This window comes from Callorhinchus milii, unplaced genomic scaffold (genome assembly GCF_018977255.1).
Source record: "Callorhinchus milii isolate IMCB2004 unplaced genomic scaffold, IMCB_Cmil_1.0 Scaffold6, whole genome shotgun sequence".
Classification (NCBI taxonomy): domain Eukaryota; kingdom Metazoa; phylum Chordata; class Chondrichthyes; order Chimaeriformes; family Callorhinchidae; genus Callorhinchus; species Callorhinchus milii.
The window spans coordinates 30,927,999-30,955,535 of NW_024704747.1; the positions used below are offsets into that span (position 1 = coordinate 30,927,999).

Genomic DNA, 27,537 nt, shown 5'->3' on the forward strand with positions numbered 1-27,537 from the left:
ACAGTCGGGGAACAGGACCCGAGCGTCAGTTGTCCTGGAGTCGCGGGTGGAGGCAGAGAGATAGAGTTGGGTGTCATCCGCATACATGTGGAAGTTGGCCCCATGTCTGCAGATGATGTCACCAAGGGAGAGCATGTAGAGATTGAAGAAGGGGGACCAAGGACAGAGCCCTGAGGAACGCCGCACAAGAAGGTGTGGGGCTTTGAAGAGAAACCGCTGGCGGAGATAAGTTGGAGATGGTATGAGAGATAAGACCTGAACCATTCAATGACAGAGCCTTGAAGGTTAAGGTGAGAGGCGTTGGAGGAGGATGGAGTGGTCCACGGTATCGAGACAACAACTTGAAGGACGCTTTATATATGCAATTTGTTGCTGTTGTAATTTGTAATTAGTAGTGATGATGCTTTTTTTGTTTAGGATATTTTACAGCATGTCTTTCTCCCCAAAATGTTCTGAACTTATTTGTAGTGCTCTGAGATGCTCCCCTGCGGGGAGGACCCTATATAAGTTCAAGTTTTTGTTATGAAATTGACTGAAGGGATCACTAGACCCCACACAATGGCTTAATTCCCATCAATGTTGACATTCAGTTGTCTGACCACTGATGTTTCATCTGAATAGCAACAAAGTCAGTACCGGAAGAAGTTGTTTGAAGCATCTCATTCACTGCGTGCAATGACGTTTGGCCAGGATCGTTACAAGCGGAGGTACTGGGTCCTACCACAATGTGGAGGGCTGTTTGTTGAAGGCCTGGAAAGTGCAGAAGGTAAAAGCAGCAAAAATGTTTTGTGTAAATTTAAATTTTTAAGTAAGGATTCGATCCTTCAGTTAGGCAAGATATCTGTATCATTCTGTATCATGAGACTATGCCCTGATCTCTGTAATGCCCTGTCTTAATCCCTCTGTCTTGCTCCCTCTCCACCTGTCTTCAAATCACCTGAAAACTTTCCTCTTCAACGGTGCCTTTGGTTAACTTCTCCCTCACGCCCCAGGGTTGAGCTAGGTCTCTGTTAAGTGCTCTATGATGCTGACCCAAACCCTAAGCACTCACTATATAAATGCAATTTATTGTCTCCAGTTAAGACACTGAGACATCTCAAAGCACTTCTCAGAATATATACTGCAAAAATAATTTGCCTGTGTATTTTGTGGGCGAATCGCGGCAGCTAATTGCTCACAGCAGTGCCCCACAAAGAGTCATGGAGTGAAGTTATTTGGGGGATTGTTGGCCAGGACACCGGGAGAAACTCCCTTCTCTTTTCAAATTATGCTATTGGATCTTTAACATCCACCCGGACTGGCAGATGGGATCTCATCCGAAGGGCAGCACGTCCCAACAATGCAGCACTCCCCCAGCGCTGCACTGGAGTGTCTTATCACCTTATACTATGTGATTCCAAGTCCCTGCGTTTTGATTTTCAGTCAACCTGGTTTATTATTGTCAGGTCCTGAAGAGGTGGCGAAAGAAAGAGAAAAACTGAGAAATGGAGAGAGAGAAAAACTGAGAAACGGAGAAAGTGTACAGATTAAGGAAGAACCTCCTGAGACACCTGAAGAAAAAATGAACAATTCCTGTTCAGCAACTAACAGCGGTGATTTGTGCAAAAATGATTCAAAAGAGAAAATTAGCACTAACCTGTTCTTGCAAAAGCCAGGTTCTTTTTCTAAACTGAGTAAGCTGTTAGAGGTAGCGAAAATGCCTCCGGAATCTGATTTTGTGAATCAGAAACAACACGTAAATGCCACACCAACTTCATCGCCTCCTCGTCACTGTATCTCGCAAAACTCTAGTTCACAGCTTTCAACTTCTTCAGGGAATTCAGGAAAAATAGACTCTCCTGCAAATCTCTTTAGCCCAATGGTAAGTGGGCCAGGGAAGCTCTACAACTCACCTCTACTTCCAAATGATCAATTGCTAAAGGTACTCACAGAGAAAGGTGGACAGTGGTTCAGCCTCCTACCAAGAATGCCTTGTGATGAATCTTCCGTCACCTGTACAAATGTGCCTCCGACTTCCTCTCAACAATTGGCACAATCTCAATTTAATTCTCAGTCTTCATCTTCTTCTCCACTAATGGGTTCAGCGTCCCTACAGAACGCAATGGCTCTGAATCCCTTTGCATTATCAGCTCTACAGGTGTGTATTTTTTCCTTCATTGAGCACTTTTTAAGTTGGTTATTGTTATATAAACTACAAGTAACTAAAAGTGATTAATTTATCAAGATTAGCAAATATTGGTATTTGTTCTTTTAGTATGTTTTTCTTTACTGGTTACCAAGATGATATAAAAGGAATGTACAATTGAACCCTGTTAAGTATGAGCTGATTCGCTTATAATGTAATTGGCTTGTCTTCAGCTAAAGACCCTAACATTTTGTTAACAATGCAGTTCATATCATTGCTTCAAAGTGAACACCTGACCGCCCCCCCNACTTTCCTCTTTACATCATATCATGTCAGTGCAAAGAGAGCATTTGACCCAAGTTTTCTGTGCAGTACATCATTGGTCATGTGATCTGTCACCATGTTGCAATTTTGTAGACCCTAATTTCCGGGTTACGATAGCTTTCTGCTGTATTGTCTTTCCATTCTCTTACATTGATTGGTGCCATCGATAAATCTTCACAGAGAGCAGCTAAGTGCCTGCTTCCAATACTTTGCCCAATGGTAGCTTTGAAAAATGTCTTTCGAAGAGTAAAGGAATTGCCTTCTGATTAGCACTAACCTGTTCTTGCAGAAGCCAATTTAGCCTTCCCCTAACCGAGATCAGCAAATTCAGCACCAATCAGGATTCAAACAATCAGGTCCTTTAGCTGCAGATCAATCCTGTAGCTCAGTTGTTACAGCACTCACCTCGCAAGCAAGAGACCTGGGTCCATTTCCTGACAGGGCGAAATGTTGGATAAGTTTCCTTACTCCACACGCTCTGTTTACCTAGCAGGAAGTAGGAACCTGATTGTTAGTTGGTTGGCGGATTGCTTTTCTGGGGTTAATAATTTCTTCAAAAAAATAATAAATTGGTCACTCAATTCACGACTGTTTGTGGGACGCTGCTGTACACAATTGGCTGCCACATTTCGCCCACAAAATATACAGTTGATTCACTTTACAGTATATTCTGTGAAGCACTTTGAGACGTCTCAAAGACATGATAAGGCGCTATATCAATGCAAGGATTATAACTATTATCTATCCACTGTACCATTACGGGCTATCTCCCGATGTTCACGTTTGTTTCACCTCCTTTGTCTGCAATTATAGGTTGCCCTAAACTCTATATGTCTCATGGCTGAGAGATCTGTTCCCATATCCTTGCTGATGACAGGCTTTATCTGACCATTACTAGGATTTCCTGTAATTTCTGGTCACTGCACTCTTTCTCACACTCCATACATATTCACAAGACAATAGATAACTCTGTTACTTGTGGAGTTTTGTCACCAAATTTAAAAGTATTTTGTGATTTTCTTGCCCATTTTTTCCTGGCTTCTTTCCAACATTTCTGTATTTTGCCATTTTTTAAAAAAACATTGTTTACTAAACTTGGATTTCTTGTTAAACGCTGTAACGTATACTGTATAGTATTCTATCTTTAAATGTGCTAATGCTGTCATTTTTGTCTCTTTCCTTCCTTGCTCTTGTTTTCAGATGAAATCAGGGTTACCTCTAATGGGAATTTCATTTTGTGGATGGCCAACTGGAGTGCTTAACCCAAATCTTGCCTTTTCCTCACCACTGCCTAACCTGGGTGCAGGGTTTGGATTAATGGAAGGAAATGGTAATCCTTTCCTGCTACCTAGCATTCCTGCAAGTGAATCACCAGCACCACAAAACGAGAAGCTCCAAAACAGTGTACCTTCCTCTGCAGTTGAAGTAGGAAAACCAGTTGATTATCCCAGTCCAAGGCCTATTCCAGAAGGTAAGTGAAATAATACAATTTTCTTGTAAGATTTTCTCAACATAAGTTATTTAGACTGTCAACACTTGAGGACTCGTCTAGAAATTAATAAAAAGTAAAATTTTGATATGTTAAGAATTGGACTTCAACTGTAAGACATTTGCATTTAAATTTAAAACTTGCATCCTAGGAGATCTGCCCTCCAAGCAACTCAGACACTCCACAGATATCCAATAACATTTTAGTAACACGGGGCAAGAAATACATCATGTATTTAGTGTATTTTTTCTTTCTTAAGAAATGCAACGTGGCTGGTGGCGAATTACTGACCTGGAGGAGCTGAAGACTCTGTTTAAAGTGCTTCATCTCAGGGGAATCAGAGAAAAGGCTTTGCAGAAACAGCTTCAAAAGCACATGGATTACATCAGTCAAGCCTGCATCAAAAACAAGGATGGTGAGTGTCAAAACCACAGTTCAGTGCATATTTGAATAATAAATATTTGTTTTATTAAGCTCATTCAATTGCATTGTAACAATAGAACATATCACATTGCAGCACAGTGGAGTTCTGTAGCTTGCACCACTTGCCTTGCAAGCAAAAGGTACTGGGTTCGATTCCCGGGCAGGACGAAACCTAAGGGAAATTTCATTACCTCTGTTTACCTAGCAGTAAGTAGGAACCTGGTTGATAGTCAATTGGTGGATCACTTTTCCAGAGGTAATAATCCATTTTAAAAAAATGTGGTCACTCAATCCATGACTGTTTGTGTGACACTGTTGTGCGCAATTGGCTGTTGCATTTCGCCCACAAAATACACTTTGCATTATATTCTGTGAAGCGCTTTGAGATGTCTTGAAGATATAAGGCGCTGTATCAAATGCAAGGATTATTATTATTATCCTCCATTTTCAACAGGAAAATGTGGATAACAAAATTATACTTGTAATTATTTCTCTTTTAGTAATCATATTTGAACTAAATGAAGATGATGATGAAGAAAACCAGGTTACTGATGAAGCTGTGCATAACTGGTCAGTAGAGGATCAATCGTTTGAAATTGATCTCGCTATTCTCCAGCAAGTTGAAGAACTGGAAAGGAAGGTGGCTTCAGCAAGTCTGCAGATCAAGGTAGGGGTCTAATTTGAATCAGTCAGGAATAGTGTGTAATAAGTCCAAACGCTTTCCGAAACCACCAAAATGGACTTGTTTAGGAAAATAAAGTCACACAGATAATTGATATATTTCAAAATGATGGTTTAAGTTAATAAGATTCTTAACTCACGTTACTTGCTTCACACATGCACAACAAAAGGAAGCAAAGTTATGTTGCCCTGATGATCTGGAAGCCCAATAACTTCAGCTCTCAGGCACTAGGGTTTTAAATATTTTAATTGCCACATTATAGCAAGGCCCCAATGTAACACATACAGGTGGTGCAGGATTGAGCTATAAATACCAGAACATTCTAGGTGTGATCTTTGGCCTCTGCTGGGTTTGTTCTGAGATGCTCCTCAGTTAAAGATGGTGATTTGTGCTTAGCTTCCCAGACTATGAACGATTGCTGCTATTGATCATTTTCTGCAACTGGACAAACATATGTTTACGGATTCGATTGAGTTTGGTTGTGATGGACCGCATTTTTTCTTTCTCCTTCTCTTGTTAAACAGCCTGTGAGAGCTCATTCTCCAGCTTCATAGAGAAGGCCAGCTACAGGGTCCCACAGGGATGATGCTGCCAATAGATCCTACCCCATGAAGGCATCACCTCCAAGAGAGGAGAAACAAATTGGAGGGAAAAGTATATTTTAAAAACAATGAATGATGTATTTTTGTCCACAGGGATGGGTTTGTCCAGAGCCTGCTTCAGACAGGGATGACCTGGTTTACTATGAACACAAACCTTTTGAAAAGGAACAGACTGAGGGTGAGGGAGAACGCATTGGGCAAGACGATGAGGACACTGACCAGATTATAGATCGACGAGACGGCAACCCACTAGATATAGCTGTAACAAGGCTGACTGATTTGGAGAAGAACATAGAGAGAAGGTATCTGAAGAGCCCCTTAAGTACCACCATTCAGATCAAACTGGATAATGTGGGCACAGTTACAGTTCCTGCTCCTGCACCATCCAATACTGGTGATGGTGATGGGTAGGTTATCGAGATTAACTTGGAAAATTATTGTGCTTCTCTGCTAATTGGAGCCTTTTTTTTCTTGCCTGTTTCCCCCTTGTTTCTTGTGTGTGAGTGTGATCCGAGTGGATCATTCTGTATCTGCATGGTGCTTTGTAGAGACTTCTTTTACTGTGGATGTTTTGTCTGCAGGAATGTCCTACGTGATACTGATTCTGTATTAGCTTTAAGGAATGTTACCACAGTGCGATAGGGAAGTTCAAATGCCTAAAATGTCATCAACTCTTTAGTGGCTGTGCACACTGCTGTTTAAAGACTGATTGATTGGCTTTATGTGATATTTATTTAACTTGATAAAAATCGTCTCGACAAATTAAACTGAAGATTTTTAACTGCTAGTTTCCTTTTATGTCCCACAGAAATGATGAAGACATTGCCCCTGGATTAAAAATGTGGCGTAAAGCCTTGTCTCAAGCACAGAGTGCAGCTCAGGTAGCAATGTGCCTTCAACAGCTAGAGAAGGCAATAGCTTGGGAGAAATCCATTATGAAAGTTGTAAGTACTGTTTTCCCCCTGATAAATGTAAATATATATATAATATATATATATATATACACCAACCTCCCATTAGTAAACCCATTTAACTTCTACTTCTATTTATTTTTCTCAACCTACACCCTATTAGATTATGATCTGATGTTATAATAATAATAATCCTTGCATTTGATATAGCGCTTTTCACGTCGGGAGGACGTCCCAAAGCGCTTCACAGAACACACTGTAAAGTGAATTGACTGTATATTTGTGGGCGAACGCGGCAGCCAATTGCGCACAGCAATGTCCCACAAACAGCCGTAGATTGAAAATGACCAATTTATTATTGTTTTTGGTTTTGGAGGGATTATTATTAGGCTCTGTGTGGAGTAAGGAAACTTGCCCAAGGTTTCGCCCTCTGCCTGGAATTGAACTCAGGTCTCTCACTTGCAAAGCGAGTGCTCTAACCACTGAGCTACAGGACTCCACATGTTGCACATTTAAGAAAGAGGATCAGTCAATGCAGCTCTGGTCAGTAATGATTGTGATTGTGCTGGACAGAACTCGAGCCCATTATCAGACCAGGCAACAACATGCCCTTTTGAGGAGAACCACGTTTAAATGATTGGTTCCAATAGTAATCAAATAACAGCCAGCAACCAGATTCCTGATGGGGATTGGTATATTTTGATCATGGGCAATATTTGTTCATGTTCATTTTCAAATTACAAAAAATCCCACATTTACCTGTTAGATACTGGAACATTCCATTAGCCTTCTGTTTGGTACAGGATTATCTAATCAAGTTTCAGTACAGTACTTAGCTCTTTTTGCCTTCTCTCAGTACTGCCAGATATGTCGCAAAGGGGATAATGAAGAGTTGCTTCTGCTTTGTGATGGTTGTGACAAAGGATGTCACACTTACTGCCATCGGCCCAAGATCACAGCCATTCCCGATGGCGACTGGTTTTGTCCTGCCTGCATTTCTAAGGTAGACTTTAACATAAACAATATTTAGTTCAATTATGTATTTTATAATTAATCAATTGTAAAAATGTTTTCTGTTAACTGACATTTTTAAACAGTTAAGTTACTGTTCAGCAAAGCAGCAGATTAGGGTTCCACAAACCTGCTATCCCTTCATTTTGAGCTTTAGACTTAATATCATGTTTTTTAAAGGACGTATCTTTGCAATAAATAAACACTATGGGGGTCGTCATCGAATAGTTGGCTCAGTTCTGCAACGTCAAACTAAGTGCTCGTGATCAATTATATAGTTTTATATGAAATTATGCATGTAATTTTTGTGGATGAAACTATGTAATTCTTGCCATCGTGATTTGTCCAAAATGAGCAATATTTCTTCTCTCTATAGGCAAGTGGTCAATCTCCCCGGAGTAAAAAGATTATAAATCGTCCAAAAAAGTGTCTTGAACAGAAAAAGAGTAGGAGGTTATCAGGAGCTGGAGTCAGTGATGAGGAAGACACAGCGAGTACAAGCAGCACCCCAAAGAAGGGAGGTAAAGAGCCCAAGAAACGCAAGATAGATGACAGTCCATCTGTGACTTCACCAAAACAAGAAGGTCCATCACTTACCAAGAAGTGGAAAATCTTAAAAGATAATAGCAAGGATTTGCCTCTTTGCAGGTATGAATAACTATCCTGGGTGGATCAGGGCGAAACATTAGGCAAGTTTCCTTACTCCACATGCCTCTGTTTACCTAGCAGTGAGTAGGAACCCAGTTGTTAGTCAATTGGCGGATCACTTTTCCGGGAGTAATATGTTCAAAAAAACTAAAATAAATAATAATAATTTGGTCACTCAATCCACGATTGTTTGTGGGACACTGCTGTGCGCAATTAGCTGCCGTCTTTCGCACACAAAATATACAATTAACTTTACAGTATATTCCGTGAAGCTCTTTAAGACGTCACGAAGATGTGGTAGGCGCTGTATTAAATGCAGGGATTATTATTTAAAATTTCTACCTCAATTTCATGGATATGATTGTTTGTTATAACTTTGTTTAATAAAACAGTCCAATCTCTTTATTATAATATGAAATCAACAAATCTGCCCCCCCCAACCCCAAGTGCTTCTTGGATTCATCAAAATATATATATTTTAAATGCTATAATTTCATGTAAGTTCAGAAAAACTTTACCTTTGCTTGTGCAGCGTGATGTTATCAGAACTGGAAACCCATGAAGATTCATGGCCCTTTCTGCTCCCTGTGAACTCCAAGCTGGTGCCCGGCTACAGGAAGGTGATAAAGAAACCAATGGACTTCTCTGTTATTAGAGAAAAACTCAGCAATGGACTGTGAGTATTCTGAACGTTTATTGATGATGTAAACATCCAAAAGCATAAATATACTGATTTCATTTTTTAACTATTATACTAATTCCTAAACTTTACATTGTTTTCCAGATACCCCAACACGGAAGTATTTGCTGCAGATGCCAGACTAGTTTTTGACAACTGTGAAACATTTAATGAAGATGACTCCGACATAGGCAGAGCTGGCCATAACATGAGGAAATTTTTTGAGAAACGATGGGCTGAACTTTTCAATGGAAGCTAAAGTTATCATAAATACAAAATAAATCAGAAAGACATTGGAACCAGCAGCCTGACATACTAGTGTCTTTACATCTGTAGGGAGGTGCAAGATCATTTGCACAATTGAACTCGACACTGCATTAATTCTTAACATGTGGAAACGTCCAGCCAAGGATTATTCTAGAAACAAAGGTCTTGCTCCTTTGGAGGCCATAGCTCCTGGACTATGGAAATGTTTAATGGACAGCTTCGGTAGAACAGGGAAGCACACCCAAAGAGTTCAGTGGCATAGGGTGGTCCTAGTGCAATAGCAACCAATAATTCAAATCGCACTGAATTAATATACAACCACCAGAGCTGTAAGGGGGGACTGGAAATCCTCTCCCTCTTGTAAAAAAAAATATATACATGGAAGTAAATGGAAAAAATCTTGAATTTTTTTTGACTTTGTAGGTTATATTTTAGTGAATGTATTTAATTTTTGTTAATTTATGAATGAAAAATGTCGAGTCTTCATTTTCTATGAAAAGGAAGAGACAGCAAATTGCTTTAAATCTTCAAGGAAACAAAACAACGAATGTTTTTAAATAATAAAACCAAGCCAATTGATAACTGTTTACACTGTTCTGTCCGGGAAGGGCACTGGAGAGCCTGTTGTTACTGTAGACACAAACTTCAAAATCTGCTCATCAATGCACCACCTGCTTTAGTCTCAAAATACATTGCAGATCAGTGGAGCAACAAAGAAACATCTGTATATAATTGTTCATTAATGTTAATATTAATTAAGTCTTGTTCAAATATGTATGATGTGTACATATTGTTTGCAGATATTGAATATTGTTATGCCTTAGAATAACCGTAGCATTTTATTTCAGTCTTAAGATTATTATACGTAAATGGCTTGTACATATCCTCTACAAACACTGTGGAGTCTCCTAACATTGGGTAGTGCCTGCCTTTAAACAGGGTGTAGGGGATATTAGGTTTTCCATTTTCTATTTTTGTTATATAATTTTTTGAGCCACTGTGGTCTCAAATTCCAATATAATCATTTGTATCCATACAATAAATTAAAACAATTTCCTATACACAGTATTTTTCATAATGCATTTCCCTCCATCTGCCTTGCCACAGAACTTGGTACACATTGGCTCTTTGTAACCACTGTGTTTAACTACTGTGTGTTGCGGTGGCCTGTTGGAGGCAGCTCAGATCAGAAATTTTTGTACCTGAGTCAAAGTACTTGAAGTTATTTTATTTAAATATGTTGTGAAAAAGGGTAGCTTTCTTTTTGTAGGAGCATTATTTTTCACTAGTATGTGTGGCACGGACATAATAAAAGGGTGTTTTCCAATCCAGTTTTCTATTTGTTTTGATTTCTCAAAATTCTCTTCCTGCATTATGGGGTCCACTGTAGATAATTCTGTAAATTAAAAGTTCAATTTCTTTCAGGTATTGTAAGTGAACATGAGCGTATTTTGAGAATAAATGGTACGTGGGATAAAAAGTACAGTATAGCATTGGGACAAGTAATGGATTTATTTAAAAAATGTACCCTTAAGTCAAAGATTAAGATGACATCAGAATGTTAATGGCAGTTCATTAAGATGACTATATGAAGCTCAACATAGTACCAAGGTCTATGGTAACTCATTTTCTTAGAAGCTAAAAATATTATGTTAATATAATATATGACAATTTAATAATAATATTGCCACATTAAGGGATTTGAGTCTGGTCTAACATTGCAGAAATGTATTTTACCCCTACCTAGAGTTTTAATGTTGTTTAATTCTTTCTAATATTGGACTCACTTCCACAGATACTAAAACAACCTGCCAACAAGGCAGCTATAACTGAGGCATGTCATTGGGCTGAATCCTTCATGTAATGTCTCAGCCTCCTGTTATTTTAATGTGGTTTAATATCTAAATTGCTATATAATGTATATGATAAGTATTACAGTGTTTGACCATTGTTTCTTGATTCCTGTTTCAGCAAACTGAAGACTGGATTAAGCAGCTTTATTTTGTTTGGCATTCACACAAATTTCAGATAAACACCTGAGATTTTTTTAAATCACATTTAAATCACATCTGCAATATTAAGGTTTTGTAAGAACTGCATTGAGAGAAATCAACATTTAGCTAGAATAAATCTTTGGAATTTAATTTCTAAAGCCAAACTCTTCAAAATTGGTAGACACAATGCTATAATATAAATTCCCATTGAACAATGTCATTGAAGAGAAGCCAGGTTCTCCTGGTGAAAATTCCTCCCTCATCAAAATTGACATTTGTTCATTCACTTGATCATTCACTTCATGGTTGTTGATGGGATTACTGCCACAGATTAACTGCCACATTTGTGTACAATTGTCAGTACACATCAAAGTGGCTCATTATACGAAGCACTTTTAATGTGTTTTGATAACACTGCTTTAGATATTGTATTTACTAATAGATGAAACAAGTGAACAGTAAATAATATGAAAGTGAAACAATTAGTGATCTTATCAAATGGATATTTTGGAGTTACTTTCATGAAGTTACTTTAAACCAATTATATTAAGATATATAAACACATGTTATGACTAATTAATTTAACTTTCAATTAAACTGCTATCTATATTACACAAAAGACAATGCTAAGTAACAATAGTCAAACCACTTGCAGAAGATTTCCCAGCCACACTGACAATGCAGAAAGTAGTGTGTGAGGATTACTGTTGATGAGCATTACCTACAATGTAGGTTTTCAAGCAGAATTGTGTTTCTGGGAATAAGTGTCTGAACCAAACCATGGAGAGTTCCCCAAATGCATGTTTCCATTTGTCTGGTATGAAGTGCCAGTTTCATCACAGAAAAGATGCTTAACTAATGGAGAGTTTATCAGGGGTTGGTGAGAGCAAAGGCTTTGGGCCCAAAGTGGATAATAATAATAATATACTGTTAAATCTGTGTAGTTTACCATTATGAAGCTACTTGTCAGCTAAGACCACCATAATTGTTATGACTTTGGTTTACAGGTAAACAGGTGCCTGTGGACAGAATCCCAGACCTGCTCCAACGTGTGTTTGACTAAATGAGCCAGAGCTGGTCTGACATCACCATAACCATCACTATCACCATCTCCATCACCATCACTATCACTATCGCCATCACTATCGCCATCTCCATCACTGTTGCCATCTCCATCGCCATCTCCATCACTATCACTATCTCCATCACCATCACTATCACCATCTCCATCTCCATCACTATCACTATCGCCATCACTATCGCCATCTCCATCACTGTCGCCATCTCCATCACTATTGCCATCACCGTGAAGCTGTGGTCCTGTTGGCTCAGGTAACAGCACAACATCAGCGCAGTCGGGTGTGTTACTTTGGAACAAACCCAGTCCTGAAAAGACCCCGAGTTAACCCCGTCTCCCCCAACACCCCCCAACCCCCCCCACCCTACTGTAGTTGGGGGAGGGGTGGAGGTGTGGTTGGCGCTAGTGCGCAGGCGCCGAGGGTGGGGCTCGCCGTGAGGATCACGTGGGTCCGAGAACGAGAGGGCGCGGAGGGGGAGGGGCGGCTTCTCGTGGCATTTGCAGGTAATTCCCCCCCAACCAAATGTGTGTGTGGGGGGCGGTTAGAGTGTGGGGGGGGGTTTAGGGTGTGGGGGGGTTGGATTGTGGGGGGGGTTAGAGTGTGGAGGGGGTTAGTGGGGAGGTTAGAGTGTGGAGGGGGTTAGTGTGGGGCGGGAGTGGGGGGAGTGTAGGGGGAATTGGTGTGTGGGGGGGTTGGATTGTGGGGGGGGTGTAGAGTGTGGGGGGGTTTAGGGTGTGTGGGGGTTGGAGTCGGGGGGAGTGTGGGGTTGTGGGGGGGTTAGTGGGGGGAGGTTAGAGTGGGGGGGTGTCATTGTGGGGGGGGTTAGGGTGTGTGGGGGGGGTTAGTGGGGGGGTTGGAGTGGGGGGAGTGTGGGGGTGTGGGGCTGTAGTTGGGGGAGGGGCGGAGGTGTGGTTGGCACTAGTGCGCAGGCGCCGAGGGCGGGGCTCGCCGTGAGGATCACGTGGGCCCGAGAGAGCGAGAGGGCGCGGAGGGGGAGGAGGCGCTTCTCGAGGCTTTTACAGGTAATTCCCCCCCAACCAAATGTGTGTGTGGGGGGCGGTTAGAGTGTGGGGGTGTGGTGGGGTGTGTGTGTGTGTGGGTGTGTGTGGGGGGGGGTTGTGTGTGTGGGGGGTGTGTGTGGTGTGGTGTGTGTGTGGGGTGTGTGTGTGGGGTGTGTGTGTGGGGGGTGGTGGGGGTGTGGGGGGGTGTGTGTGGGGGGGGTGTGTGTGGGGGTGTGTGTGTGTGTGTGGTGGGGTGTGTGGGGGTGTGTGTGTGGGGGTGTGTGTGTGGAGGGGTGCGTGGGTGGGGGTGTGTGTGTGGGGGTGTGTGTGTGGGGGTGTGGGGTGGGGGTGTGTGTGTGGGGTGTGTGTGGGTGTGTGTGTGTGTGTGTGTGTGGGGGTGTGTGTGTGTGGGTGTGTGTGTGTGTGTGTGTGTGGGGGGGGGGGTGTGGGGGTGTGTGGGGGTGTGTGTGTGTGGGGGGTGTGTGTGGGGTGTGTGGTGTGGGCTGTGTGTGGGGGTGTGTGTGTGGGGGTGTGTGTGTGTGTGTGTGTGGGGGTGTGTGTGTGGGGTGTGTGTGGGTGTGTGTGTGTGTGTGGTGTGTGTGTGGGGGGTGTGGGGGGTGTGGGGGGGGGGTGTGTGTGTGGGGGTGTGGGGGTGTGTGTGTGTGGGGTGTGTGTGGGGGTGTGTGTGTGGGGGTGTGTGTGTGTGTGTGTGTGTGTGTGGGGGTGTGTGTGTGGGGTGTGTGTGTGGGGTGTGTGTGTGTGGGGTGTGTGTGTGTGGGGGGTGTGGGGGGGATCTGGTTACTCGGGGTCTCCTCGGGGCTCTGATGTAATGCCTTATTGTGTTTTCGAGACGTCTCAAAGCGCTTCCCAGAATATACTGTGAAGTGTAGTGACTGTTTTGTGGGCGGTTTATTTGGTGACTTGTGCTCGTGCTCCTCCACAAACAGTGTCTAAAGTGAACGTGAGGAGAACCAGAAGGTCCTACGGTTGCTGTTTGGTTTGTGCTGAATCAGCAGATCTCTGGAGGCAGTGGGTGGTGATGGTGGTGTTGTTGTTGTTGTTGTTGTCAGCGTCCTTCACTTTGCAGGTTTCCTGCTATAAATTCGATAGTTTTAAGTCAGTGAGAAATGTGAAATGTGCTTTTTGCTTTTCAGATTTGAAGCAAAAATCAAAACTATTTTACAATGACGACACTTGTCCAAACCTTAACACATCACACTGATGATGTTAATTGCTGTGCCTTCTCCTCCTCCTGTCTGGCATCGTGTTCCTTGGACAAAACAATCCGCCTTTATTCAGTGAAGGACTTTTCCGAGCTCCCGTTCTCGCCACTCAGAGGTCATAGTTACGCTGTACATTTCTGCTGCTTTAGTTCTTGTGGAAAATTTCTAGCTTCAAGTTCAACTGATGGGACGACTATCCTGTGGGATTCTCGAGCTGGAGAGAGGTTGGCAATATTGAAACAGCCCAGTGGCAATCCAGTCAGGGTCTGCAGATTTTCTCATGATTCCACATACTTAGTTTCTGGTGCAGCTGATGGGACATTGGCATTATGGGATGTCCACTTAAAGAAACTTCGCAGGTTTGTCTAACAGTTGAATTTAATTTAGTGGTTGAATTTAAGTATTTTTTTGTTAGGACAATGGCTGTTTTAATATTATTTGTGTTAGGTCTCTTATGTTGGGAGTGCAGGTTTTTTCATTTAAGCAGCTTCTGAAGCTGATATGGCCGTGAAGAAGGCTTAAGTTTAGGACTCTAAGCTCATTTTATTTTCTGTACTCTTTATTTTTGTTTGTTTTCAAAAATATACATCTAATTGGAATTGATTTTTCTGTAAGTTTTTGATGATAGATGTGAGTAAAATTTAAAGTAATGAACAGAACTTGATTGTATTTCTTAATTTATAGTGATGGATTAAAAAAGTGCAGTATTTATTCATCAATAACAATATTAAAAACATATTTTGAGGTATAATAGGAATAACACATTTTTACTTTTGTGAATTTCTCTTGCAGATTTCAAAACACAAAATTCACTTATTTCTGTAATTGGTGAATGTTATAGAAACAATTCAAGAAAAGCATACGATTGCGAAATATTTGTTACAAGGAATATGTTTAAAATGGGAGAAGGAAGCTTAGTATAACAACATTCCACTTGCTGTGCACAGTATCACTGTATCATAGTTGCCACAAACATGAAAACTATTTAAATAAAACAAACATTTTATAGACAGTAAGGTTGGACTAATGTGACACTATTCATACTAAGTTGTCCATTGGATGGCTGAAGGATCACATCTTCACATATTACAGCATGCATTTATATAACTCCCTTCATAGAGTGATGTCTGGGAAGTATTTTACAGACATGGAGTTGGTGCGAGATATTGATGAGTGGGAGAGGGAGATGACTAGACACCATTGAAGTGGTAGGTTTTTCGGTGTCTTGTTAAGATGGGGTGGTGGGGGCAGACAGAGGTTGTGAGAGGGAGTTACAGAGGGCGTATGAGGTTGAAGGCTCGGTTTCCTGTTGTGGGGTGGAGATGAGCAGCGGCATGAGCCGAATGCGGCTGGAAGAAGCCACAACCCCAGGTTCACCGTAATTAAACTCCTGTGTGAAGTTATATTTTACAGTCGATCTTTGCTGTGATCTAGATTGAGCAGTTTTCATTCCATCATACTTATTTCTGAAGAAACCCTTATTGTGTAAAATTTGCATACTGAACTTTCTCAAATAAATGTTTAACTCTAGGTCGAGCACAATTGAGGATGGATCAGTGATTGCCTGTGCCTTTCCTCCTGGAGTTAACAATTTTGTGATTGGCTCAACCTCAGGAGATCTGACTCTATGGGATTGCCAAATGAAATGCCTCTTTAATGTAAAGGAAGCTCATGATCTTGGTGTAACCTGCTGTGAGTTTTCACCTCAGCCAATTAATGGTACGTCTTTCACGGGAAGCATTCAGCAACCCATACTTTTCATGTATTGTATTTTTCCAAAAGGATATTTTTCAGAAAAATATTTGTAGAAAATGTGCATGAAAAATCTGTAGGATAAATAGGGGAAAAGGGTGCAGGGGAAACATAGTTGCTAAAAAAAGTTGCAAACTTTTGTAGACCGAAGAAAGTTATGGGATTCCCTGACAGAGACACGTTTAAATATTTTAAATGTGGGCTTTTTGATTACAAACATTTTTAAAAAAATCAAAATAGACCAGGCTCCTCTAGCAGATGGCAATCTTCTAGATATCTGTGGAAACAATTACATTTTGTGATTATTACAGAAGGTACTTTAATTTGTTGCCTTTTTTGTTTTTTGTCCTCTATTCTAACATAACTTTGTCTTTGTCAGATAATTCAGGATCACCAAGTTTTCTGATGGCTTCTTGTGGTCAAGACAATAAAATAAAATTTTGGGTTATGTCCCAATTGCATCCATCAGGTATGTCAACTAATAGATCTTATGAAAGACGATTGCCAAACCTGCTTTTGTCAATGGAATTGAAGTCTGGGGCTTATTCCGCTGACTGAAAAATTATGTAGGTTCTGTTTGGCGTGTCAGATTAGAGGGAGGATCAAACCAGCAAGTACACTGATCAAATTGAATTCATTATAATAGCTGGTTAGAATAACGGTTCAATTTAAGTTTGTACAATTACTGAGGGCAATGGGGTGTAACGTAATGTGGTGAGTAGTTTTGTGTGACTTTGCTTCTTCAATTTTATAAGTATTCTCAGTTCCTACACATTGTGGAAAAATTAACTTTGGCGTGTTTTTGCAATTGAGTGCCTGAAACAATTTTCAGATTTATTGGCCAAACATTATTTAAAGGTGGTGCTCTTTAAACAGTTGATGTATATACAATGTAATAACACTTGTATTTATATATTGCCTCTCAAGCAGGCCCGCTTCCCAGAACGATTAGGTACTAAATAAACATTATACCTCGTGTCTGTCTAGCATCTTTTTTAAATTGTGGGTCAAAAGAACTCTGGAGTGAGAAATATTCAGATAAGAGAAAAAATGTACATTATGGAGCTGGCAAAATATTTTTGTTGTGTGTTTCACATTATTCTGAGTGAAAATTTCTTTCATATTTGTAGGCTATAAAATTAGGATTCGATGCTCATTAAATCACCACACAGCTCCTGTTTTGTCATGTTGCTTTTCACCAGATGGACAGATATTAGTCTCTGGGTAAGTACAATTCTTTTCTTAGATATTTTTAAAATTAGAAATGTAAGTTTTGTAGTTGTTTTGGCTGTAGCGTTAAAAGAAATGCTTGAATCCATTGTCTTGTTTGCCTTGTATTGGGACCCATCACTTACTAAAAGCACATTTTTCTTTTGAGGTGTCAGTAAGGGGAACAAAACTGTTGTTTTGAGCATATATTACAAAACAGTTCAATAAAATTATATCTCTTAAGGTCTGCAAATTGCAATTATGAGATGAAAATAAATGAAATGGTAATTTAGACTAATATTTTTTTAAATGAATAATCATTTTTTAAACTTAATTATAAATTTCAAATGTTTCTGTTTCCTCATTCAAGGTCAGTTGACAAGTCTATAATAATTTGGAATTCTGTAAGTATGCTTAACCTGGTTTTCATGAATTGAAAATTGTTCCAAAGAGAAATGTAAAGGATACATTTAACTGAGTTATAAACGATGCAAGCTAAATCATTATTATTTTCATGATGTTTAAGCATTGCTATCCTTTATAGGTTTCCTCTCATGCTGAGCAGTTAAATATCTAATGAAACAATTGTATCAATGTCATTTTCAAGATTCAATAATTTTAATTGAATTGTTCTTTTCGGTTAAAGTTCATTCAAAATACATTAAAGGTTTCATGATTGAAAGATTCAGTATCAGCTAATGATGCATTTTATAATTGATAATCTTGTACAAATAATATTCTTTTCCCATAAAATCCTCCAATTTTGTCTTGTTATGCAGATGAGTGGAGCACCACTTTACACACTGAAGCAGCACACACGGTATTTTAACGTTACTTCATGTTATCATTTTACATACTTACTGTGTCAAACAAATCTGAAGGATCGAGTCAAACCCCTGTGGTGATCTCGAGAGTCCAGTTCGTAGGCCAGGTGGGTCTGCAGGACTCCCAATTCCCGGAGATGACAGACCAACAGCCTGACTCATTGGCAGGACTTGAGGGGCAGAGATCCCTGCACTGGAGGCTGGGATTCTCCCCACTCATCTCCTGCGGATGCCCCAACTATGGAGAGACTGAGAGAAAATATATTAAAGGAGTCCTCCCACAAGAGTCTTCACAGTTGAATACAAAGACAAAATGTCTTGAATGTGTGTCAATCAATATTCCATATTGGATCTTTTGTTTGTAAGTGAAGCTGCAATGGGTACAGCTGGTCAGTTTATAATAATAATGCTTGCATTTTGATTGAGTGACTTTTTACAGAGTGCAGCCCTTATTAAACATTATTGGCTGCTTTATAGTTGCAGTTTGATCACCTCTTCAATATCCATGTTATGCAGAACACAAGATAACATTTTTCTGTTGTGCTTAACTATTGTAAGGTATTGATTAAAATTAAATGTATGATGTCTCAAAGAGGTGATAAGGCGCTATATCAAATTATTAAAGGGTTATTATTATTGCCCCATTGTGAAGGCTTTAGAATTATTATCTTAAGAGAAATGGGTTCTGTTTTATTTTTGCTCGGCACTATACTGAAAGACCTTTTTCAGCCTGCCGAAACTGGACATGGAGCAGAAAGATGTATTACATTAGGTCTGGCCAAACACTGTGTTAAAATCATGTTGCTCAGAATACACAGTGCTGTTTCTGTTTCTTTTTAAATGCTTTAACTTGATGAGAAAGCCAAAGGGGATTCTTCCTATTTTTATTGTACAGTAGTACTACTGAAATTCAATTAATTGTGAAGTATATTTTATTGTTGACTTTTTCAGATATGTCACAGCGTGTGCATTTGCACCTGATCTTCCACTAATTGCAACTGGATCTATGGACAAAACTGTAAACATTTGGAGAATTGGAGTCAAAAGTTATTCTGGTTAGTTACATAACACTGAAAAAATTTGAAACAATCATTTACATTATGTGTAGGATAAAATATAACTAAAGCCTCAATTGAGTTATTTCAATAATTAATGGATGTCAAATTAAGAAACAAAGACTCAAAATTATTCTTTTATCATTCATTGAAGGCTTCCAGACAGAGAAAATGATAGGGGCAACACAGCTAATTACAAATACCATAAGCAGTGCTAATTTTATCATTCTACCTTATTTTGCAGACGAACAAAACAGTGTTTTCAACATTTAGAATGACAGCACATAAAAATGTCTAAAATAACAAGTGTTACTTATGTTTATCATTATTACATTAACTCTAAAATAGGAAAGTACAAGTCAAGAAATTATCTTTCTGGATTGTTTGTGTGGTCCCAAAGTTTTAAAAGTGTCTCCCTTTTCCCAACAAAACAAACCCAAACATATTATTTTTCTACATGAGCTGTTGTGGGAGATCTAGACTTCTTTGTCATATGTTTAATTAAACAATTCATCAGCATCCACCCAAGATAAAAATAATCATATTTACAATTTGATTGAATGGTTTCATTTTTGTTTCAAGGTGAGGATTTCTCAGCGCAAATTAATCGCTCTTTTCAGCACTGGTCAGAAGATGAGGTGGGTTCCTGGCTTTCTGCAGAAGGGCTTGAGGATCTTGTTGATGTTTTCAAGACAAATAACATTGATGGCCAGGAATTACTAAGTCTTACCAAAGAAAGCCTCATTAATGATCTGAAAATTGGTAAGATGTTAACATTCACATTAATCATACTAATTATTAAAAATTGATTTAAAATGTCTAGGTCTCTGAAGTTGTGAAAAATCAGTTAACTTGTAGGATAGCTGACCCATTCAATGATTTCTGTTTATGAACACAATTTTAGCTGTCCCATTAGGTAATAAGATTAATAAAGAGACTTGCAACTCATTTTTCAGAGTCACTTGGACTGCGCAACAAAATACTACGAAAACTTGATGAAGTGAAGGTGCAAATGGAATCAGCTTCTACTGGTGTTCCAGACGAATTCCTCTGTCCAATATCCAGGGAGGTTATGACAGATCCAGTTATTGCTGCAGGTAATTAGAAAACATCTCTGCCATTAATTTAAATGTTGGAAAATAATGTATTTAGGATTGCATGGTAGAAGCCTGGATAATTGTGAGACTTGTGTGATAAATAATATTAAATTTATCAACCTGCTGTGCATGGTAAGTCTACTTTGGTAAGACAACCACCAAGTTTCCAAAAGTATTACCTCCAGTATTTTTCATTGTGATGTGAGAGCATAAACATTTCTCATGGGATGTTTACATCTGTCTGAGTGGAGATGTCAATCTTGCTAAAAAAAATATGAAAATAGTAAATACTTCAAGAAAATTGTCTTTCTTCACCCATACTTCATTATTTTTACATGCAACTGATATTACTTTGTTTTGTAACACAGATGGTTATTCCTATCAGCGAGATGCCGTTGAGAGCTGGATCAATACTAAAAAACGTACAAGCCCCATGACGAATATGCCTTTGCAATCATCATTAATAACACCTAACAGAACACTTAAAATGGCTATTGATCGTTGGATTGATGCCCATAAAGTGCTACAACTGCCAGCAAAACAATTGAATTAAGAAAATTGGAATTACCGTTGCCACTAATTGCTGCAATATGGAAGTAAAAATCCAGAATAAGATTACCAGGTTGGCACCCTGCTAGTTCATCAAGCGGCTCCCAAACACGCACGAGTCTAGGTAGGTCTGTGTTCAATCAGTGGTATATTTCAGTTTTTACTTGAATTTTTTTGATTTATAGCATAAAATCAAGAAATATTCGTGTATTAGGTTGGCCACCAATGGTCTTAAGATAACACTCCAATGCAGTGCCGGGATGTGTTGCAGGCGCTGTCTGTTCATGTGGATGTTAAAAGATCCCATGACACAAATCGAAAAGAGAAGTTTCTCGCTGAAGGGCCAACAAATCCCCAAAATAAAATCGGCCTCATTTCACAGCTGTCTATGGGGCTTTGCTGTGCTCAACCTGGCTGCTACGATTCGCCCACAAAATGCAGTCATTCCTTCAGTGAATTGCATGAAGTGCTTCGAGATGTCCTGATGATAAGGCACTATATCAAATGCAAGGATTTATTATTACTTTTAAAGCAACTATAGCAAATTTACATAACCAACATTATTTAATACAGCTATATACATTATGTACCTATTTTCATGTATATATTTAAATTAAATGGTGTGCAATCCAAAGCGTCAGCTGATGTATATGTGGGTGGGAACGAAGTGAATCTGAATTTTGTGAGTATGGAGAACGGTCACTGTGCCTGTTACTGACAACTAGTCATGTGTCAAAAACAAGAGCTGACACTTACAGCATGTGCAAGGTTGAATGAAAGACAGGAACCTGAAACTTTTTTTTAAAAAGAGCAGACTTTAAATTTAACATTTCAGAAGAGAATCATTTAGTCTGAACCACAACACAGATTAATGCACTTTATTTCAACACATTAAGGTGTCATATACATTACAGAAAGGTTAACTATAATTTCTATAATTAAGAATGGATCTTAGTACTTTCCTACAAAGAAACCTAAAAACACGAAGGATGGAACCAGATACATAAACCTTTAAGACATTTTCTGGGCATGTTTTCCATGCTATATGGCAGTACAAAATACATAAAACATTAAACATTGACAGTTTATTGCAAGTAAATACATACTGAAATAGAAACCAAAGCTACTAACTATGTTATGTCTACATCAATGAAAATTTATGTATGCATTGAACTCCCCAAGCTCCATTTTAGTTAAAGGCAATTACAGTCGCTGTGCAAAATAACTAGAGAAAATGTTGGCCTGTTTACAGTCAAGCATTCTGCAAACTCAAATAAATAAAAATAGTAAGCTGCTAACTAAACCGTTACATTTATTGAGGCGTTTCTACAATGTACATAAATTTACGAGAGAACGAAGTTTAACACCAATGAATGAACTGATTTAATCCGTGTGCAAATAATACTTGATTACAAATATGGATAATTAGTTAAATTTCTTTAAAAAAGATTACATAAACCTTATTGCAAGTGAAGGAATTACATTTCTCCAAGCTCAAGAAGCCTGATCTCTAATCATGAACCTAAAATACCGGTTAGTGCTTAATCTCACTGGAATTTCAACACTTTCTTCTTTGTGACAAACTACTTTTACAGTCAATCTGCCGGTACCTTTACTGTATAACAAGGCTGAGGATACCCGTGCAAGGTCTCTAGTTTAACTGGACTTATATAGGAAAGCATTTGGATTACAACAAAGCACTTGAAGGCCGTTTATAAAGTGCGGTCATTGATTTTGTGTTAAATGCCATATGAAATACTCAGTGCAATATCCATCTGGACTCAAGCTCACTATAAAATCAGCATGCGATGCTATATACCACAGCATAGTCAGATGTTACTTTATACCAGTTGCTAGAAATGCCACCATAAGGTTACAATACAAGGTTAAAAAGTAATTTCTTATTCATTCAGTTCATTGGTAGTTTTGAGTATTTCACACATTGGATTCTATAAATGATCGCTTTGGCTTTATAGAAGTAATGTTGCTTGCCTGTGCATCTATTGCCACATGAGATTGTTGTTTGGAGATACTTTCTTGAAAAGAGAGTGGTACAGTCATGCCTGGATTGGGACCTTCATAGCAGATGGCCTTTTGGCAGGTTTTGTCTCCACATTCCTTAGAATGCATTCCATTGTGAGAATTTCCAGCAGAGTCCTGAGTTGTATCTTTGACATAATCATGAAAGGCACTAACAGGTTTAGCAAACTGTGCTTCACAGTGAGCATTCTGAACACCACCAACCGAAGATGGAATTGTACTTAATCCATCTGCTGACTGAATATGCCAGGTGCGAGTCTGCTGAGTACTGGGCTGATACTGATGGGACCTTACGGTTTTATCCATTATTCCCATAAATGGTGTAGTCCTTGGTTTACATTCAGCTCCACTATGATTTTGGTTGGACTTTTCAATCTTGTCCAAAGTATTTTTGATTTGAACTTCCAATGTTTGCCGACTACCTGATGTTTTCCCATTATCTGAGGCACTACTGTCTGATGCTAGACTGCTTGTAGAATCAGAAGTCTTCATACTATTTGTCTGTTGCATGAGTGTATGTGGGCTATCCTCTGAATGTTTGACTTGCACGACTTGAGCTACATTTGCATGTAAATCCAGAGACTGTTGAGACTGTGTAAGTAGCTTCTCTGCTGGTTTTGCTACATATGGAAAAGCCTGCACTGCAACATGATATAAAGTACTTTCATTGATCTGCTGAACAGACTGAGCAGCATCTTGTCTTTCCCCACAATCTCCAGAGAGTACTCCATTACCCACCGCAGAAGAAAATGTATTAACAGCATCCACCTGTTGCATATCGCTGTTATTAACTATTGCTACATTACCTGCAGCAATTGGTCTACATGGCAAAGGACTTGTGGGAAACTGAGGCTTAGTCAAAAGTTTACTGCTGTGATGATTCCCATCTCTCACCCCAGTTTGCAGCAAGTTCATATGCTGGTTTGTTTTCACTATCTGAGCTTGCTTGGTCGGCTGCATAATTAGTCCTTGCTGGGTTAATGGTTCTTGAAGATACCTATGTGTCGATATATTCTGGGGAGAAACAGACCTGGGTTTCTGTTTAGAAATTCCATCTTCTTGAAGTCCCTTCTTAAAAGACGCCAAGCTCTGAGGATGCTGAGGCCTTGGTGAAGTGGATTGAATTTCTTTAGTTGGACTAAAGTCACCGTCTACAGCACCAAATGAGATACTGTCCAGGTTTGGGCCCAACAATTCCTCTTCATTATCCGATTCATTGTTTTGCTGTGGCTGGTAAAGCTGTTTTTGTTGCTGTGTTCGCTGTAGCTGTTTGCATTCCTCTTCAACCCGAGACAAAAGTCTCTTTATTTCTCGATTGTTGGGGCAAAGCTTTGTTGCTTCATGTAGATCTGCAAGAGCTGCTGCAAATTGCCTGTGAAACAACAATATTACACTAACATTTGCTACGTTTAATTATTTTGTCTGCTAAATCAAGATATTTTTCTATCTCATGGTATAAATTCACAAATAGGAAAAACAGCATTGAATCAGTAAGAAAAAACATTAACCTATAAGAATGTTTTTATCCAAATATTAGCCTTAATTGTGGACAATGGATCAGTCTAAAAGATTAAGAGGTATGAAGGACTTTGTACCTGCTGCTCCTTTTTGCCCTTGCTCTAGCGTAGTAAGCCTCGTATGATCTAGGCTTCAATTCCAGGGCCTTAGAGGCAAATTCTTCTGCCATTCCAAAGTCCTGTGAGTAAGGAAAAGAGAACAAATGACTGCATAAATCTCTTTTAGTAAGTATATCATATTGTTCTTTTCACATTTCAAACTTGCATGACTATTTTTTTTACACAAAAATTACTATTGATTTAAATCTTATACACAATCCATACAAGATTTGCCCACCAGAATTTAGATTAGAATGAGCAATGTTGTGCTTGTATGAGAAATTGAGAGGGGGGAGGGAAGAATATCAAGGAGACATGGAGAAAGGGTTCCTGTCTACCCAATTACCCCAGAAAACAGCAGGATGTCGATAAAATAGTAAAATTGAAAATAGTGCAATATATATAGTGGGCAGTGACGTTATAAATTGAGCCATGCAGGGGAAGAGTGAGCCACATCCTCTGATTGCCTTGGGAAAAATGTTCAACATTAAGTCCCAGTTGTAATCTTGGGCCTTGATGCTGTGGGTAACCATCATGCTTGCACTTGGCAGCTCCTTCAAACAATTGTTCTTGTGTTGGTCAATGTTTTGGGTACTAAATTGATCAGCTTAATTAAGTCAGACTTGCAGCTTACGTTAGTTTTTCTTCTACATCTTGACAGGTTTAAGCAAAGGGAAACTCTTAGATCTCTAAAAGCTTTCACTTCTTCTCCAAACCCTTCACGTGGAAACTTTCTCAAAGCATACTGGTATCTCTGAGCAGCATCCTTCATCTTGCCTTTCTGCAATAGTTCACATAGACAACACGTTATACAGTCCATCGCACTCTTATTATAAAGAGCACAAATATGATGTTTTAATTGAAGCATTGAGTTTCCAAGAGCATGTTTAGCATTTATGTGACAGACTATTTAAGGAAAGAACCTAAACAAACTCGCTCAAACACGAAGATTACACTTAAACATTTTAGAATGACAGAAAGTTACAGCATAGGAGGCATTCAATAGATTCCGACGCTGTAGCTCTCTATGTATTAGTCCCATTATCCTGTTTCTCCTTTAAAGAACCTCATTTCGCATCCTAACAACCCTCTAAAAATTAATCAGTAATTACCTTTAATTTATGCTCTCACTGGTTAGTGGAAATAATTTCTCCTTGCTTATCAAAGCGCCTCTTAATTTAACAAGTATCTTCTCAAACTTCTGAGTTCTAAGGAAAAATTTTTTCTCACAGGTAAAACATCTCATCTGTGCTACTGCCATCCTAGAGAATCTCCTCTGAGGCCTCTCTGGCTATAATTCAAATAAGATCCATAGTATTTGAGAGCTTTCTAACTTTTTATAATAGTTCTCCTAATACCACCTGCCAGTCTTTCTTGGCCGTTTTAATTTCCTTCATTCTGCAACTCAGTTTGTTAGAAACGTATATCATGTTATCTTCTACTTATACTAATAAAACAATGTTTGTCTGCACTTCAAGAAGGATCTCAATAACTGATTGATGTAGAGCCATGATTTATACCTCACCGGAAAGGTTTTGCACTGGGAGTGACATGGGCATATTTGTTTTCAGGTATCTCCGATTGTTTGTGTTATTTTCAGTTTTACACTTTTTTCTGCAGTTACGCCCGGTGGCCACCGAGTCAAAGTGGCGCTGTGGCATTGTGCCTCACGCGCTGCAGTTACACCTGATGGCTGCCCGGCTGACTGTGGCGCTGTGGCTTCCTGCATCACAGAGCGCGCACATAGCCAAGCGACGGGTACAAATAACACAGTCGAACCTGAGCCGCGGCAACAACAGCAAAATTACATATTTAAAGCACCTTTTACATTGAGAGGACCTCCCAGTGACTATGAATTATACATTTATATTCATCATTGTAAAGATGCCGAAACAAAAATCAGACATTTCAAGGATAAGTAAAAATGATGGACAAAAGAGAGAAAACCCATTAAATTAAACTGAAGAACAGTCCTCCCACAGGAGTCCTCCCAGCTCTTTTCAAAGAGCCGGCACAGACACAATGGGCCAAATGGCCTCCTTCTATGTTGTATAATTCTATGAGTATAGATAAAGATGAAATGTCTGTTTGTGCGTCAATCTACAAACCATATTGGAGTCTTTGGTTACAAGCGAAGATGCAATGGGTACAGCAAGTACCTTATAAAGTTGATTTCCCTCCTCCATTAACTTCTGTAATAGAATGATCAGGATGTCTGGTTTGGATGTTGCCATGGCCCAGGCTGCATTACCTACAGGGTAATAATAACACAATCGTCTTTAGAAAAAGGAAAAATTCATATATCCTGTAACATCAAAATTTGTAAAGATAAGTAAGTTATTTACTTTGAGCAAATTCTGTTCAAAATCAATACCTGAACAATCATAAGGAGTTCTGTAGCCTTTATAATGCATTAAGGAATTCAAGTTAAGAAAAAGCGGGAATGAAAGGTGGAAAGAGAGTTAAAAGATGCAAGCATATAATTTGAAAAACATTTTTATTGCTGAAGAATTGAATTTCCTGCTCACTAAATAGAACTCGAGCTTTCCTATAAACCTTTTCTGAATCACAACACAATTTTTGGCAAGAAAATCCTGGTATTCTAACCTTGAAAGCTTCTATTCCCCTGGGATTGTTATAAATGCACTTTTAAGAATTATTTAGCTGAATAACTATACTTGTAGTTTTAAGGGCATTTCAAGAAATAGATTTCCTTTACATGACTTGTGTACAACTTGAATTTGAATTGCTAAAGTGAACATTCCAGAATATTATTGGTAATTTTTGCCAAAAAAAACATGCTGCATTAATTTGCTAACACTAACTCTGCAGAAGAGCAACTTGTATGCAATAAGATTAAAATGTGTGTCTTTGCGGTTTTAAAATGTACTCTGGAATAGTGGAGGTCTCCATGTCCTCCTGCAACCCTACTGCCCC

The 27,537-nt window shown here is 39.2% G+C and overlaps 3 protein-coding genes across 16 annotated transcripts in view; 2 read left to right on the forward strand and 1 right to left on the reverse strand.

Annotated features, from left to right (window-relative positions):
- baz2ba (bromodomain adjacent to zinc finger domain, 2Ba) overlaps window positions 1-10,488 on the forward strand; it is a 77,677-nt gene extending 67,189 nt beyond the window's left edge. For 6 of the 10 annotated variants that reach the window (XM_042336025.1, XM_042336026.1, XM_042336027.1 and 3 more), the window contains 11 exons: window positions 622-766; window positions 1,446-2,137; window positions 3,650-3,920; window positions 4,198-4,353; window positions 4,862-5,028; window positions 5,739-6,052; window positions 6,454-6,589; window positions 7,413-7,559; window positions 7,944-8,215; window positions 8,748-8,891; window positions 9,000-10,488. In XM_042336025.1, the coding sequence (XP_042191959.1) occupies window positions 622-766; window positions 1,446-2,137; window positions 3,650-3,920; window positions 4,198-4,353; window positions 4,862-5,028; window positions 5,739-6,052; window positions 6,454-6,589; window positions 7,413-7,559; window positions 7,944-8,215; window positions 8,748-8,891; window positions 9,000-9,153 (2,598 nt within the window). In that variant the 3' untranslated portion in view covers window positions 9,154-10,488. The remainder of the gene's footprint in view (window positions 1-621; window positions 767-1,445; window positions 2,138-3,649; window positions 3,921-4,197; window positions 4,354-4,861; window positions 5,029-5,738; window positions 6,053-6,453; window positions 6,590-7,412; window positions 7,560-7,943; window positions 8,216-8,747; window positions 8,892-8,999) is intronic. The other 4 variants (XM_042336030.1, XM_007889819.2, XM_042336033.1 and 1 more) reach the window with 1 other exon arrangement.
- A 2,705-nt stretch (window positions 10,489-13,193) lies between these two features.
- On the forward strand, window positions 13,194-21,578 carry wdsub1 (WD repeat, sterile alpha motif and U-box domain containing 1). Of its 2 annotated transcripts, XM_042336035.1 has the most exons (11): window positions 13,194-13,256; window positions 14,390-14,817; window positions 15,990-16,177; window positions 16,590-16,679; window positions 17,341-17,434; window positions 17,790-17,823; window positions 18,199-18,239; window positions 19,195-19,298; window positions 19,881-20,060; window positions 20,255-20,395; window positions 20,764-21,578. In XM_042336035.1, the coding sequence occupies exons 2-11, from the start codon at window positions 14,420-14,422 to the stop codon at window positions 20,946-20,948; spliced, it is 1,455 nt and encodes a 484-aa protein (XP_042191969.1). In that variant the 5' UTR covers window positions 13,194-13,256; window positions 14,390-14,419; the 3' UTR covers window positions 20,949-21,578. The 2 variants fall into 2 exon arrangements, with proteins under 2 accessions (XP_042191969.1, XP_042191970.1); XM_042336036.1 differs by lacking the exon at window positions 14,390-14,817 and having other exon boundaries at window positions 13,202-13,256.
- A 230-nt stretch (window positions 21,579-21,808) lies between these two features.
- Window positions 21,809-27,537, reverse strand: part of tanc1a (tetratricopeptide repeat, ankyrin repeat and coiled-coil containing 1a) — a 72,121-nt gene continuing 66,392 nt past the window's right edge. For all 4 annotated transcript variants that reach the window (XM_007889813.2, XM_007889814.2, XM_007889815.2 and 1 more), the window contains 4 exons: window positions 26,760-26,851; window positions 25,235-25,381; window positions 24,580-24,680; window positions 21,809-24,356 (listed from right to left, as the gene is read on the reverse strand). In XM_007889813.2, the coding sequence (XP_007888004.2) occupies window positions 22,880-24,356; window positions 24,580-24,680; window positions 25,235-25,381; window positions 26,760-26,851 (1,817 nt within the window). In that variant the 3' untranslated portion in view covers window positions 21,809-22,879. The remainder of the gene's footprint in view (window positions 24,357-24,579; window positions 24,681-25,234; window positions 25,382-26,759; window positions 26,852-27,537) is intronic.

Coding starts and splice junctions, on each gene's coding strand:
- wdsub1 (XM_042336035.1), top strand. CDS start 14,420: ATGACGACACTTGTCCAAACCTTAACACATCACACTGATGATGTTAAT. Junction 16,178..16,589: donor TTCACCTCAGCCAATTAATG/GTACGTCTTTCA, acceptor TGTCTTTGTCAG/ATAATTCAGGATCACCAAGT. Junction 19,299..19,880: donor TGGAGTCAAAAGTTATTCTG/GTTAGTTACATA, acceptor TTTTGTTTCAAG/GTGAGGATTTCTCAGCGCAA.